Here is a 15,236-nt window from a genome sequence, read left to right on the forward strand (position 1 = left end):
CTCTAACACTGACAATAGAGATTCATTTGTGGTTAAATTCAAGAATGGTAACTGTTAGGTTAGTAAAGAAAATATTATATAAAATAAATGAAAGAAAAGTGTTTAAGAAGAAGGGCAAACTGCCGTTAATCTGAAAAAGTGTTACTACTAAATAACCATCCTTCATTATATCATGCTACCTAAATGTCTTTCTTTTGAAAAACATCCATCTTTATCTTCAGTGCAGGGATTAACCAATAGAATGATTTTTTCTAAATTAGATTAGTATTTCAGTTGGTAGGAAATGCTCTAGGTTCTGAACCACTTACTGTTCAGTTTATAAGACTGAACTCAGGTCACACATCATACTGAGTACATTTCTTTGAGAATACACCAGACAGCCAGATAACATTCTATATTAGTCATGGGTCATAGCCTTGCAACTGGTATGTAATTAAGCAGCACCTTTCATTTTCCAGGGCAGATTCATATACTAAAAAATTAACTGTGTGTCAATTAAATGACACAGTTATTATTGCTATTCATTATTTATATAATGAGCAAGCCCAGAGGTGATATTTTGCATACCACTGAATCTTCATTGGTTTTCAGCTATACTGTGAAGTTCATATATTGCATGTGCCCATTACTTTTTGTTTGAGGGAACGTTTTGGATACTTTCGAAATTCAGAACCACATTTTTGTAACAGGATATCTTATGGCATATGTTGCTATGTCACAGGGATATAGTTATTAAAGATTCCTTGTATTCATACAGGATGTATGTTTAGCTTTCATCACATGCTAAGTGATTTTCACAAGTAATGCCAGTAAGACTGCTATATTTCCAAGCTCACCTGAAATATGTGTACACAAAATCCTTTCAACATCAACAAAAACTATACATTCGAAAGATGAACAAAATTAAGTTTTTTGTAGATTATCATGTAACACAAGTAGCATTGGTAACAGAAAAAATACATACAAATGCAGGGGAAAGAGGAAAAAAAAAATAAAATAGGCCATCCAATTGAGCAGAAGAATGTTCCTGAAGGAAGAATGTTTGGCCAGATTTTGTGGCAGATGCACCTGTCAAATCAGATAACCCTTTTATAATTGTTTTCCCATTAGCAACAGAACCCAGGGTATGATAACTCTGTGACCATGGACTTCAGAAATAAAGACTATTATTATTAAATAACTAGGAATGATTGACTGACAGTTTATATGCAATAAAATTATATGGAAAGCCAGGTCTACAATACAAAACCAAGAAGTTAATCAAATCAGGGACAATAATAAGGCATGTACTCACAATCAGTCAGAAACAGATTTCAACATAAAGTTAATACTAGAAGAGCCCTCCAGAGACAAATACACTTGTACTGATTAAAAGCTATATTTTATATTTATTTTAAAATAATTCTGAAAGGGAGGATTAATCAAGACATCTGATGTAAAACATACTTTTTTTTGCTAGTTTTTCTTGTGGCTCATGAGAAAATGTGTTATGATGAAAGCAATAATGAAAAAACCAAACATATTCTGGCTTTGTGTGAGGCAGGTTTTTGTGCTTGTGGCAAGCCCAGATCATGATTTTGATTTACAACGTTTTTGGTTTACAACGTAGGCCCCCTTCGGATGATATCAGGAAAACTGATATCCCTCGGGTGCTGAGGGAACTGGTGGAAGTCATTGCTAGACCACTCTCCATCATCTTTACCAAGTCTTGGGAAACGGGAGAGGTGCCTGAGGACTGGAGGAAAGCAAATGTCACTCCAGTCTTCAAAAAGGGCAAGAAGGAGGACCTGGGTAACTATAGATCGGTCAGCCTCACCTCCATCCCTGGGAAAGTGATGGAACACCTTATCCTTGGTGCCATCTTAAGGCATGTCAAGGATAAGAGGGTTATGAGGGGCAGTCAACATGGCTTTACCAAGGGGAAGTCATGCTTGACCAACTTCATAGCCTTTTATGAGGAAATAACATTGTGGATGGATGATGGCAGAGCGGTGGATGTGGTCTACCTTGACTTCAGCAAAGCATTTGACACAGTCTCCCACAGCATCCTCACAGCTGAACTGAGGAAGTGTGGTCTGGATGATCAGGTAGTGAGGTGGACTGCAAACTGGCTGAAGGACAGAAGCCAGAGAGTTGTAGTCTATGGGGCGGAGTCTAGTTGGAGGCCTGTATCTAGTGGAGTGCCTCAAGGGTCAGTACTGGGACCAGTATTATTTAATATCTTCATCAATGATTTAGATGAGGGAATTGAGTGTACTGTCAGCAAGTTTGCTGATGACACTAAGCTGGGAGGAGTGGCTGACACGCCAGAAGGCTGTGCTGCCATCCAGCGAGACCTGGACAGGCTGGAGAGTTGGGCAGGGAATAACTTGATGAAATATAACAAGGGAAAGTGTAGAGTCCTGCATCTGGGCAGGAACAACCCCAGGTTCCAGTATAGGCTGGGGAGCAACCTGTTAGAGAGCAGTGTAGGGGAGAGGGACCTGGGGGTCCTAGTGGACGGCAGGATGACCATGAGCCAGCACTGTGCCCTTGTGACCAGTAAGGCCAATGGCATCCTGGGGTGTATTAGAAGGGGGGTGGTCAGTAAGTCAAGAGAGGTTCTCCTTGCCCTCTACTCTGCCCTGGTGAGACCACATCTGGAATATTGTGTCCAGTTCTGGTTCCCTCAGTTCAAGAAGGACAGGGAACTGCTGGAGAGAGTCCAACGCAGGGCAACTAAGATGATTCAGGGAGTGGAGCATCTCCCTTATGAGGAAAGGCTGAGGGAGCTGGGTCTCTATAGTTTGGAGAAGAGGAGACTGAGGGGTGACCTTATTAGTGTATATAAATATATAAAGGGGGAGTGTCACGAGGATGGAGCCAGGCTCTTCTCAGTGGCAAACAATGATAGGACAAGAGGTAATGGGTACAAACTGCAACACAAGAGGTTCCACTTAAACTTGAGAAGAAACTTCTTCTCAGTGAGGGTGACGGAACACTGGAACAGGCTGCCCAGGGGGGTTGTGGAGTCTCCTTCTCTGGAGACATTCAAAACCTGCCTGAACACATTCCTGTGTAACCTCATCTAGGTGTTCCTGCTCTGGCAGGGGGATTGGACTAGATGATCTTTTGAGGTCCCTTCCAATCTCTAGCATACTGTGATACTGTGTAACTGGCTACTCTGGATTTGGAGAAGGCTGAGGTTCTTAATGACTTCTTTGCCTCGGTCTTCACTGGCAAAGTCTCTGACCGCACCACCCAAGTCTTGGAAGGCGGACGCAGGGACTGTGAGAATGAAGACCCTAGGCCCACTGTAGGAGAGGATCTGGTTTGAGACCATCTTAAAAACCTAAACGTATACAAGCTCATGGGACCTGATGAAATCCATCTGCGGGTCCTGAAAGAGCTGGCGAATGAAGTTGCTAAGCCACTGTCCATTGTATTTGAAAAATCATGGCAGTCAGGTGAAGTTCCCGATGACTGGAAGAAGGGAAATATAACCCCCATTTTCAAGAAGGGCAAAAAGGATGACCTGGGGAATTACAGACCAGTCAGTCTCACCTCTGTGCCTGGCAAAATCTTGGAGCAGATTCTCCTGGAAGAAATGCTGAGGCACATGAAAGACAAGGAGGTGCTTGGTGACAGCCAGCATGGCTTCACTAAGGGGAAATCCTTCCTGACCAATTTGGTGGCCTTCTATGATGGGGCTACGAAACTGATGGACATGGGCAGAGCAGTTGATGTCATCTACCTGGACTTGTGCAAAGCCTTCGACACTGTCCCACATGGCATCCTTGTCTCTAAATTGGAGAGACATCAATTTGATGGGTGGACCACTCAGTGGATAAAGAACTGGCTGGATGGCCACACGCAAAGAGTTGTGGTCAATGGCTCGATGTCCAACTGGAGACCTCTAACGAGTGGTGTCCCTCAGGGATAGGTGTTGGGACCGATCTTGTTCAACATCTTTGTCGGTGACATGGACAGTGGGATTGAGTGCGCCCTCAGCAGGTTGGCCGATGACACCAAGCTGTGTGGTTTGGTTGATATGCTGGAGGGAAGGGATGCCATCCAGAGGGACCTCGACACGCTTGTGAGGTGGGCTGATGCCAACCTTATGAAGTTTAACCATGCCAAGTGCAAGGTCCTACACCTGGGTCGGAGCAATCCCAGGCACAGCTACAGGTTGGGCAGAGAAGAGATTCAGAGCAGCCCTGCAGAGAAGGACTTGGCGGTGTTGGTCGATGAGGAAATGAACATGAGCCAGCGGCAGTGTGCGCTCGCAGCCCGGAAAGCCAACTGTATCCTGGGCTGCATCAAAAGGAGCGTGACCAGCAGGTCGAAGGAGGTGATCCTGCCCCTCTACTCTGCTCTCGTGAGACCTCACTTGGAGTATTGTGTGCAGTTCTGGTGTCCTCAACATAAAAAGGACATGGAACTGTTGGAACAAGTCCACAGGATGGCCACGAGGATGATCAGGGGACTGGAGCACCTCCCGTATGAAGAGAGGCTGAGAAAGCTGGGGCTGTTCAGCCTGGAGAAGAGAAGGCTGCGTGGAGACCTCATAGCAGCCTTCCAGTATCTGAAGGGGGCCTACAAGGACGCTGGGGAGGGACTCTTCATTAGGGACTGTAGTGACAGGACAAGGGGTAATGGGTTCAAACTTAAAAAGGGGAAGTTTAGATTGGATATAAGGAAGAAATTCTTTACTGTAAGGGTGGTGAGGCACTGGAATGGGTTGCCCAGGGAGGTTGTGAATGCTCCATCCTTGGCGGTGTTCAAGGCCAGGTTGGATGAGGCCTTGGGTAGCATGGTTTAGTGTGAGGTGTCCCTGCCCATGGCAGGGGGGTTGGAACTAGATGTTCTTAAGGTTCTTTCCAACCCTAACTATTCTATGATTCTATGATGAACCCCTTTATGATTTAATAAGGCTGACAGCCAAGGGTCTCTGATATTATTTTCTAAATTGGGACACCCACTGTAAAAAAACCCAACCAATCAACCAAAATTAAAAAAAAAACCCAAAAAACCCCCTTGTGATTCAAGATAAATTGAAAAATTGCAGGATCCCAGGAATTTCATTTGTTCTACTTCTGCCTCTTCCAGAGCATCCATAACCTAGGGAAAGGACCTTCCTCTCCCTGTGCCCTCCTTCATATTCCCTTCCCTCCCACCTCTGCGTAGCTTGACTGCATGTAGCATCCTATGGCAGATCTCATTATGTAACCAAACAATGCAATCATCCCAATTGTGGTTTAGAGGCATAAGTGCTACAATAATATTAAAATGCAATATGCTGCCACTGAAACTATAGATCATCCTTAATGGTCTGGTTTTTCCTATCCATGGAATGGGTTTGCAAAAATTTTAGCAAAATTTCACAGCAAAAGAAAAGCATCTAACAAATTACAGAAAAAGTCTATGATCTGATAATTAACAGACAACTTCAGGTAAGGAAAGAATTTAGGAATTTTGTCTTCCTTTTCCTGGTATTTGAATCAACTTTGAATTCTCTTTTTGCCAAACAGGTCAGCTACTGCAGGAGGGGTAGAAAGATTTCAGTTCAGCCCATAGCCTGGTAGGTTATGGCATTCTCCTGGGATGGAGGAGATCCCTCCGTATCTCCCAGGAATGACTGTGTGAATCACTGACTTACCACATTAACAGGGAAATATTCTACATCTGCAAGTTAGAATAACATCAGCCATAGTCACAGCATTGTGAAGATGTCCCTGATGGCACATGCTGATCAGGGTCTGAACACATAAGGCTGAGAATTGCTGGGACTTTGCATTGAGGAATTTTTCCTGAGGATTCATGACTGGATGTAAACATGAAGTAGGCATCATGTTGTCCAAATCTATGACATGGTTTTGGTCACTGGCTCAGGTACAGCTCCAAGCACGAATGTAAATGCACTGGTACAGTTTTGAACTTACTTGAACTTACAAACACAGAAGGTATTTTACAGACCTAAATGCTAACTCGCATCAGTTAAAAATAGTTCTGCCTTATCCTTTTTTTTTTTTTTTTCCCCCACAAACACTTATATCCTGAGAAGTTTTTGCCTGTGCAAGAGTTAGGGCTACTTTAGTCCTCCTAAAGATGGATGAGCATTCTGAAGTTCCAATATGTTACAAATGATTTGCACCTCAGGACAACCTCACAAGGAGGATGGCTAGGCACCTTTATGCCATTACCACATAAGGAAACCTAGACAGCCAACATAACTGTTGGGGTACCACTACAAAGAAAGTCAAAAGCAAAGAAGGAGTTACTTAGGACATAACATGTTGCCTGTGGTTCCAGTTACTACCCTATAAGCCCTCTCTAAAATGCCTAAGAATAATCACATTTTTCCAAGATGTATTGTAAACGGTCAGGCTCTTAAAGCTGGATCTGTTAACATGACTCCACTTTTCAGTCAGTTACTGCCTTGATTAAGTAACGGGATGCTGAAGCTGCTTGAATGCTAGACATTTTTCATCTGTGATAAATTAATTTTGTTTTTAAATGGGAAAGTAAATCCATCATAAAATGATGATTTTTTCTATCATATTTTTAATACATTTTTTCCAGTCATTTATCAGGCTTCCTGTAATTACAATGGATTTTAAGCATTTTTTTGTTCTTGCTTTTAGCAACATTAGCTTAATTTGAAATCAAAATAATTTTCCCATTACGAACCAAAAATCAAAACTCCTCTGAGATATCACTAAGATTCTTGTAAATTATTCATTCCAGTGACATACACGGTCTAATCTAAAACTCAGTCCTTTCCCTACCATCTCTAGTTCATGCACCAGCTTGCTGCCATTGGGAAACCTTCAATCCGCCTACCTCAACATTTTAACTGGTCAATGGGAAAGGCTAGGCTCATGGATACATGTGAGCTACAGCACTTCTCTCCATTATCTCCCAGCATCTGGAGATCAGAGTCTTACAGAAATCTGGCACCCAAAACTGCTCTCATAAAGAAAATAACATGGCTCCATCTTCCAAAAGGAAGGCAAAACACATGGTTTCTGTCTCCTACACAAGGTCCCAAAAAGCATTTTCTCAAAAAGGAAGTGACACAATATCTAGGGGCTTCTGAGTCTGAGGGAGCTCAAATTCACAAATGCTGCCTTCTAGGAGAGTGCTTGAACCACCGTGCTCCAGTCAGCTCCAAGTGAGGCTGTACTCCCACTCTCATGCTGAAGCTCAGCTAAAAGTAGATTCCTTGGGGCTTGCAGAAAGAGGCGGCCTGATTTACCCAGTTAGCAGTTGAGCTCTTCACTTATGACAAGCAAACATACTCCAGTCTTTGCATAAAAATAAAAAAAATAGAAGAGTGAAATGATAACAGAACTTCACAACTAAACCATTTTTTTAAAAGCTGGTCAAAAATTGTCACATGACCATTTACCAAATTAAAAAATCTACCTTGCTCTGCAGCACTTTGATGGCAAACCACTGATTACTTCTACTCTCTATCAAGCCAATTACATTTAAAAAGCAGCAGCTCTCTCTTTTCTCTTCTTTATCAATCAGATTCCTGTTACACATATACAGCTCATTACAAAAACCAAGCTCCCGCTAATGAATACATGCAGTGAAGATGCTTAAAACCTCACCTAAATAATATCTTAGTCTTCTTCTTTGCTATTCACTTGCCTCTATTTCCATCATATTATCCATTTTCACCTCCATCCCTTTAAAATTATCTATCCGCTTTCCATGGTATAATCTCCATCTGATATATACTCTTTGATAGCCATATTGTAATTACTTGCTTTGTTTCTTGACTGCTCTATGTGTCTATTTTTACTATTCAATCCTTGAAACAGCTGCCTGCCTTACTCACTGCAAGTCATCAAAGAGCAAAAGATAATTACCTGTATTACATCCTAATAAGAAAAAAAACCCACAGCTCCTTATTTACTTCTGCACTGTAATTAGGAGTTCCAGTGAAACAAATAAGTATTTACAGAGCATACTAATGTGTGAAGTGAAATTTTTTCATCAAGAGAGAAATACAGTAATTAGTGTTCTTTGAAATAGAAATTGACAATGCAAACAGCCTAAAAATATTATTTTTTTTGTGCAGTGGCTCGATCACTTTATCCCTCTCCTAAATACAGACCTTTACAGCATGTGATTGCTTTTGCTGTTCTCATAATCCATTTGACTGAATCAGCTATCTGCAAGCTACCTTTATTCATGCACAAGTGCTGTAACTACAAGTTGCTTTCATTCATCTGTTTCTGCATCAAATATAGAGTCTGGCAATTTCATATTATATTGTCATTTCCTTGTGTGTCTGTGTGCCTGTGAAATGCATGTCAGCTGCTCTCTGACCACCTTCTACAAATTAGCCATTAAGTCTTCGATATTTGACATAAAAATTAATCCCGGCTATGCTCAGAATGTTTTCTGCTCACAGTATCCACGTTAAGGAACCAAGTTCCTCGTTACTGCTCAGGCTGTCTTTACCTTATAATCCTATTTGCAGAAGTTCTCTCCACTTTCTTCAAAAATTTGCATGCAGTACATCATAGTGAGAATAAGATTTCTCTTGAAAACCAGCAGAGTTCACAAAAGAAACTGTATGGCTTCTAAGAATAAAACTTCCTTCTCTCCTCCTATAATTCTCCATTTCTAGAATGTACACAGTTTATCCTGTGTGCAGAGAAGTGTCCCTGCTCATTTTCATGGAACTGAAGGGTGAAAGGTTAATTAAGGTATGGAGTTCCTTAAATGCGCACAAAACATTCCTTAAGTATAAACTAGCTTTACTGAGTATCAAATGACCTACACTCGTGACTCAAAGCTGTTGGCTTGAGACACAGACAGAAATTGAAATGTGGAAGACAGAGGGAAGAAGAATAGTAAACCAAAGAGGAAAGGAAAACAAGGAGCAGGAGTTAGGAACAAATCGGGATGTAGTCTAAAGGTCCATGTAGCTCTGACAGGGGCATAGCTTTCTGATCTCAACACAAGAATCTATGGTGTCAGGGGTCTCTTTATAAAGTCATAAGCTGGCAAAACAGTTCCACAGAAAATATAAGCCTTTTTCCACAATTTATTTATTTTTCTTACCGCTTGCATAGCTTCATTTGCAAGAGTCTTGGCTTCCTTGGCAACCTTTTCAGCTTCATCTATGCCATCCTTGATATTAGTATAAGCATTGAAAGCAAGCGTGGCATTGAAAGAGAGGTTTTTGGCTTCAGCAAGGATTCTGTTGGTATGGAAAAAGTAAACACACCATTAAACCTGCTATCAGAGCTCAACAGAACATAGTATCCTACTTTTTCAAACCCAACAGCCTGTATTTCTAAGGCTATTTCTAAAACATTTTTTTAGACAGAAATGCTTCTCTTGAGATTTCAGGAGTTCTGGCATCATGTGCTCAATGGAATTAATTTTTTATCTGTGTAGAAAGACATAAAAAACCAATGGTAGCTAAAACAGGTTCTATGAGCTAAAAATGGAGCAGACACTGAGAAAAGATGTAGTGCTTAACAATATAATTCGGATAACATATATTCATAATGTGGGTTTCTAGGTTATGTGTTGAGGCACGCAACTCAATGAATTCTGCACTGAATAAACATGGGGGACTATCACAAGCACACTTTAAAGTAGACTCTCTGAACACCTAATTTCTTGGTCTGGCTGCTAAACACAGAAATGCCAGCTTTGGAGGAGATCTCATTGTCTAAATCCTAAATGTTAATTTTGCTGACCAAAATGAAGAACATAAACAATAATGCTTTATATTGAATGGGATGTTGTATTTATAGGAAACAATAAATTCTAAAAATAATAATTAGATCACAAGGCAATTATAAACAACTAATATTCCCTGGTGCGTAGGCTGGAGCTGAGCTAAACCCCTTCCATGGGAACTTCAAGCCAGCAGGCTGAAGAAATTACTTTTCTTGCATTTTCTCTGCATGATATATTCAAATATTTTCTACAAACGAGTACTGCACCTATGGAATTAGCCTGAAGACATCTAGCTCAGTATATATTATGTCTGATGCTTACGATGCTTTTCCTGAATAATGGGTAAATGGGCTACAATTCCCACTTGAATTGGATAACAACAGATTTGAACTTGGATTTCTGCCTCTCTGGAAAGTCTCTGGCCATCAAGGTGTATAGAAATATAAAGGAGGCAGAAATTACTCCTGCTGGACCTGTTCCAGCTTGTATAAAATATTTAGTCATTGAGACAGTGTGTGTGGAAGAAAGAGCAATTCATTCTCTAACCTGGTAATTCTCTGAGGAACTGGGACAGCTGGGCTTTAATCTTTGCTTCATTGAGTAGTTAATGATTTCTAAAAAATGCAACAGGAAAGACAAAGGGGACAGAAGGTATGCTCCCTGGACTCCACATGTAGTTAATAGAGGGAAAGAGATTCCCTTTAGGCTACTGCAGAAACAGTATGACTGAGCTGCCTCTGCAACACTCCTGGAAAAGCATAGCTTCAAGTACAGATGGAGCTCATTAGGCTACAGTAAGTTTTTGTGATGCTCTGTTTGAGAAATGCACAGCCCAGAATACCTATCTAACTAGTAGCTCAAGTACTACTTACAAATACAGTTTATATCCACTCTGGCTAGTAGGGAACCAAACTAAATTTGCCGAATGCCAGTAACGTTTACTAAAGCCTATACTAATACCTCCTTGTATACAGGAAAAATAATTTTTTTCTAGGTTAAATTCATGAACTGTTCCATGTTCTAAGTCTTCAGAGAATGTCCTCACTTTCAATCAGTATACTATTTGAAGCCTTAGGGGGTGGCTGGAGAGAAAGAAGTCTCCTTCAACTTCTCCTGTAAGATGAAATTCTATTTTTCAGCAAATGTAGTATTAACTGAAAGACGCTCAAGTGCCAGTTGTGAAGATAGATTACTTTTTGAATTCTTAAAACAGATTGAGACTGCATATTCCTGTAAAGTATGACTGATGTCAATGCATGAAGTCAGCTCCCATTCTGATGGAGGATTATATCAGACCTTGGAATTTCTTTGTCTTTTGAAGTTATGTATCTATCTGACCACATTATAAATTTTGATTTTGAACAATTTCCTTTTAGATATATTTTTAATGACCTTGCTTTTGTATTTTTTATTGTATATCTTAAGAAATTGAGGCTGATGTCTGGATCAGATAGATGTATACACAGTACTGTTATACCACAGTGAATGCGACTTTAAATACTACCCTAAGGTCTTTAAGGCCAGCTTGTCAACTTGCATTAAGAAGCAACTGCACACACTCATAAAAATGTCTATGTAGCATAGTTAAAAACCTCTATCTCAAAATATGTCTTGCCAACGTTTCATTAGGGAGGCAAAATATTGGTTTTTGTCTACATGTTCTCTACTTCTTAGTTCTTCCATGCCAACTTTCCATGTATTTGGGTATTTATATCCAAACTGAGGACTGTGGTTGGATGTGACACAAGTCACCTATTTTAGACCAGGGGTGCACCACAAAACTGACATGTTCTAATCAGACAGTGCATGTACCATTTACAAAAGTTATGCTTTTCTAGAAACAGTCCCTTTCAAATCCTTTTTACTCAGGAAACCACAGCTAACATTATTTTATGTACTTCTCAAAACATAAAGTAAACTGAGTATCTATAGCAGTATGACTACACTGTATATGAAGCCAGTAATTCTGCAAGTATCAGACACTTTATCAGAGGTAATTCTGTGCCTTTTCCTCAAAATCACAGATTCTGTCAAGAAAAAAAAGTGTGTTAAGCATCTGCCCACAAGTTTTTGGGATACTGAAGTCTTCAGGTAGATATAAAAGATGTAAGCAGCAAAAAAGGAGCATATCATTGATGTTAAAAAAAAAAATCTCAATTTTTTTATTCATGTTGTGCTTTTGAGAAAATAAAACTCTGAAGCTATGACGGGGATGAGTTCCAAAAGGCAGAACATCCACGATCTATTTCTGGGTATTACTGTTGCAAATTACACTTACTATTTATGGCTTGCCTTCTTAAATGCAAAAAAATGCAATGAAACAAAAGACACCCCTCCAAGCCCCAACAAACCCCAAACGAACCAAACCCCTTCTTTTCTTCTATTCTTTCCAGGAAACTATATTCATGATGAATAGAAAAGCATCATTATTTCCGAAACTCATATAAAGACCATTTCTGTGGTCATATAAACCCAGGGCATTGTAATTCTCATTTGTATTTAGGAATGTGACAGTGGTAAACAGAAACTGAAGATTCTGTAATTACATTTCAGCATTTTGGCCCATGACACTTATTGATTTTGAGAGAGTGTTTGAAGTCACTAGAGGGGTTACGATCTGTCACTAAAGGGGATTTCTGACTGTAAAAAAAATTAGCTCCATGATAAGGGTCTCTTACTAAATGGTCATCTTAAGAATGAAAATACTGCTCATTTTTAACAAATGTTTATGAAAACATATAGTGAGCTCTGTAAGATGAAGTTCAATTTCTTTCATATCAACACAGCAGTAAGCATATGGTAAGTTAAACTGTGTTATGAGTTCATCTGAGGGCACTGTTTGCAGTTCATGCAGCCTATAAGCACCACAAGATATATGGAACAGTTTACAAGAGATACATACACAAATTAACCAACTGAATAGTTGTATACTTGTATAGAACACTGGTTATTTTTATAGTCCCAGTGACAGATGTCAAAGTCTAAAAACACCCTTCAGTTTTTGTCACGCAATTTAACAAACCTGCTTCATGATTTTATCATTACTGATGGACAGCTGCCTTACCCATCTAGTATTGCAGATGATTCATTCAGCTGGGCTGCATGGTTCTCAGCTTGCAACACCTTTTCTGGAAGCATCTTGTCTTGGATTTCTTGTGATAAATCGTTTATTTTATCATTCAGCTGATCAGACATTGACTGTATGTTATCTGCAACGCCTTCTACATACTGCAAATGGCAAAAGAAAGGCCTTTAATCAGCTGAATGCAGGCACTCTGCAGCCCTTTACATATATATATGCATTTATTTATTTATTTAGTTTTCCTGTTGAGGTATTGTGTCATAACTTACCCATGAAATAAGACTTCAGGGAACTAATACGGAAACAATAAAGAAATGGTTGGACTGGAGAGCAGAGGGGAGACAAAACAATATTCTAAGAGTTACTTGCCTCTCTTGAGCAGAGTAGAATATTTTATTTTACAATTAAGGCACTGCACAGTTTAAAAGCTTATAAACTCTAATTTGGATTTCTTTCCTAAATGTAGATGTGTACATAGTTAGACTAAACTGCCATTATGCTCCACAATAATAACTAACCAGTGACAGAATTTTCATGTTTCAGGACAGTTTGAGTGACCTCACTGTATTTTTCCTTAGTATCTTAATAAGAACTATACTTTTTTGGAAGACCTGCCTTTCCTGTTCCATAAGCTGTCTAAAAGTGTTTCCTTTCACAATTCTCCACGAGGCATTTTTCCATTCATTATAACAATCTTCAATGCAAGCTGGAAGTTATTTCCAGAACCAGTGATATTTCAAGGTTTGGTTATTTTTTTTTTGCTGTAGCCAAGGTACTGATCAGAAAAACCTTTAAGGTACAATTTTCAAAAGTGTTATCATAGAATCATAGAATAGTTTGGGTTGGAAGGGACCTTCAGGATCATCTAGCTCCAACCCTCCTGCAACTAGACCAGGTTGCTCAAAGCCCCATCCATCCTGGGCTTGAACAATTCCAGGAATGGGGCATCCACAACTCTGGGCAACCTGTGCCAGTGCCTCACCACCTTCATATTGAAGAGTTTTTTTCTAATATCTGCTTTAAATCTATCTTCTTTCAGTTTCAAGTCATCCCCCCTTGTCTTGTCACTACATGCCCTTGTAAAAAAGTTCATCTCCAGATTATGTAAAATGAGAATGCAGTCCTCTTCTCTCCCTGACCTATCTAGACTTAAAATTGTTGCCATAGGCAACAGATTACTTCTCAAGGAGTTTCCTTCTGATATGCACACAGAGTTTTTGTGCAGATAAATCTACATCTAGTAGTTGCAGTGAGCTTGTGAATGGGTCCACTGTATCTGCAATTCTAAAGATAAAGTCAGTACCACAATCAGAAGACCATATTTATAAAAGAAGGCAGAGTCCATGGAAAAGTATGAGCTATCTCTTTATGCAATCCAGTGATTCACTTGAACCTCAAAGTTAATAATTTTTATATACTAGATTAGCTTTTCAGCCATACAGCAATGGAAAAATGGTTTCTTCCAAATCAAATATTCCAACATTGATAAAGTAAAAGAAAAATCAGGTGTTACTTTAATTATCTATTTTGCTTCCATAATGATGTTTTGCTGTAGTAATTCTCAGATAAGGATGATAAAACACTCACCTCTATAGCTAAGCTGATTTCATTTGCAAGTTTGTTGGCTTCGTTAAGGACAACATTCCCTTCCTGCAGGATCTTTTCAACGTCTTGTCTGCCGTCTTCTACAGCTTGCTTTTTCTTCTACAGAGTGCGTGCACACAAACAGAAAGATGAGTTATTTACTTGAATGGGAGGCCAGTTCAAATACTAGCATCCCAATAGAAGACTGCATTTTGGCACCATGCCACAATACCACTTCTGGCATCCTCTGAGCTTTCAGAGCAAGGACAGTGACAACAATAAAGCACATATAATGTATTTTTCCTTTGTCCTCTGGTCTCCAGCTCTGTGTCCATGTCTTACATGGTAGGTTTTTTGTTGCTCTCTAACAGAGGCAACTGACTGTAGCACTACTGCAAAATGAATCAGAAAAGTTAGAAATCCTAATCTTTATGGACATGTGCAAGTTCCTCATTTTGACAATGATCTTCTCTGGCTATCAAGACAAAATTTATCAAAATATTCTGCTGCTTTCCTGTTTATCTCCACTGGTGTTTCACTAACTACTGAATATAAAATAAGAGATGATGGTTTGGAGCAAACTTATGATTCTTGATTTTCTAATTACTGAAAATACTGTGTATTTTCTGTAGTAAGAATGGATTTCTGAATAAGAAACTGTCAATTTCCTGTGCAAGATCCATTGAGTATCACAGATTAGTTTGACAGGAGACCATGGCATTCTAGTGGTCAGTGTGCTCTGCGGGCTTCTTGGTCAGAACAGGGTCAAAATAAAGCAAAAAAACCCTCAAAACAACTGGTAGGCAGGTAAATAGGCAGGACTGCTGGAAAGGATGCATGCAGGCACTGTGATATTTGTGATGCAGAGAATATTGTA

General features: G+C 39.7%; 1 protein-coding gene across 1 annotated transcript in view; it reads right to left on the reverse strand.

Moving 5' to 3' along the window:
* Positions 1-15,236, reverse strand: part of LAMA2 (laminin subunit alpha 2) — a gene marked incomplete at its 5' end in the record, with an annotated part of 387,284 nt that overhangs the window by 63,388 nt on the left and 308,660 nt on the right. The window contains 3 exons of the mRNA XM_080616795.1: positions 9,064-9,202; positions 12,758-12,921; positions 14,363-14,479. Coding sequence (XP_080472921.1) covers positions 9,064-9,202; positions 12,758-12,921; positions 14,363-14,479 — 420 coding nt within the window. The remainder of the gene's footprint in view (positions 1-9,063; positions 9,203-12,757; positions 12,922-14,362; positions 14,480-15,236) is intronic.

The sequence above is a fragment of the Psittacula echo genome (assembly GCF_963264785.1).
Source record: "Psittacula echo genome assembly, chromosome: 4".
NCBI lineage: Eukaryota > Metazoa > Chordata > Aves > Psittaciformes > Psittacidae > Psittacula > Psittacula echo.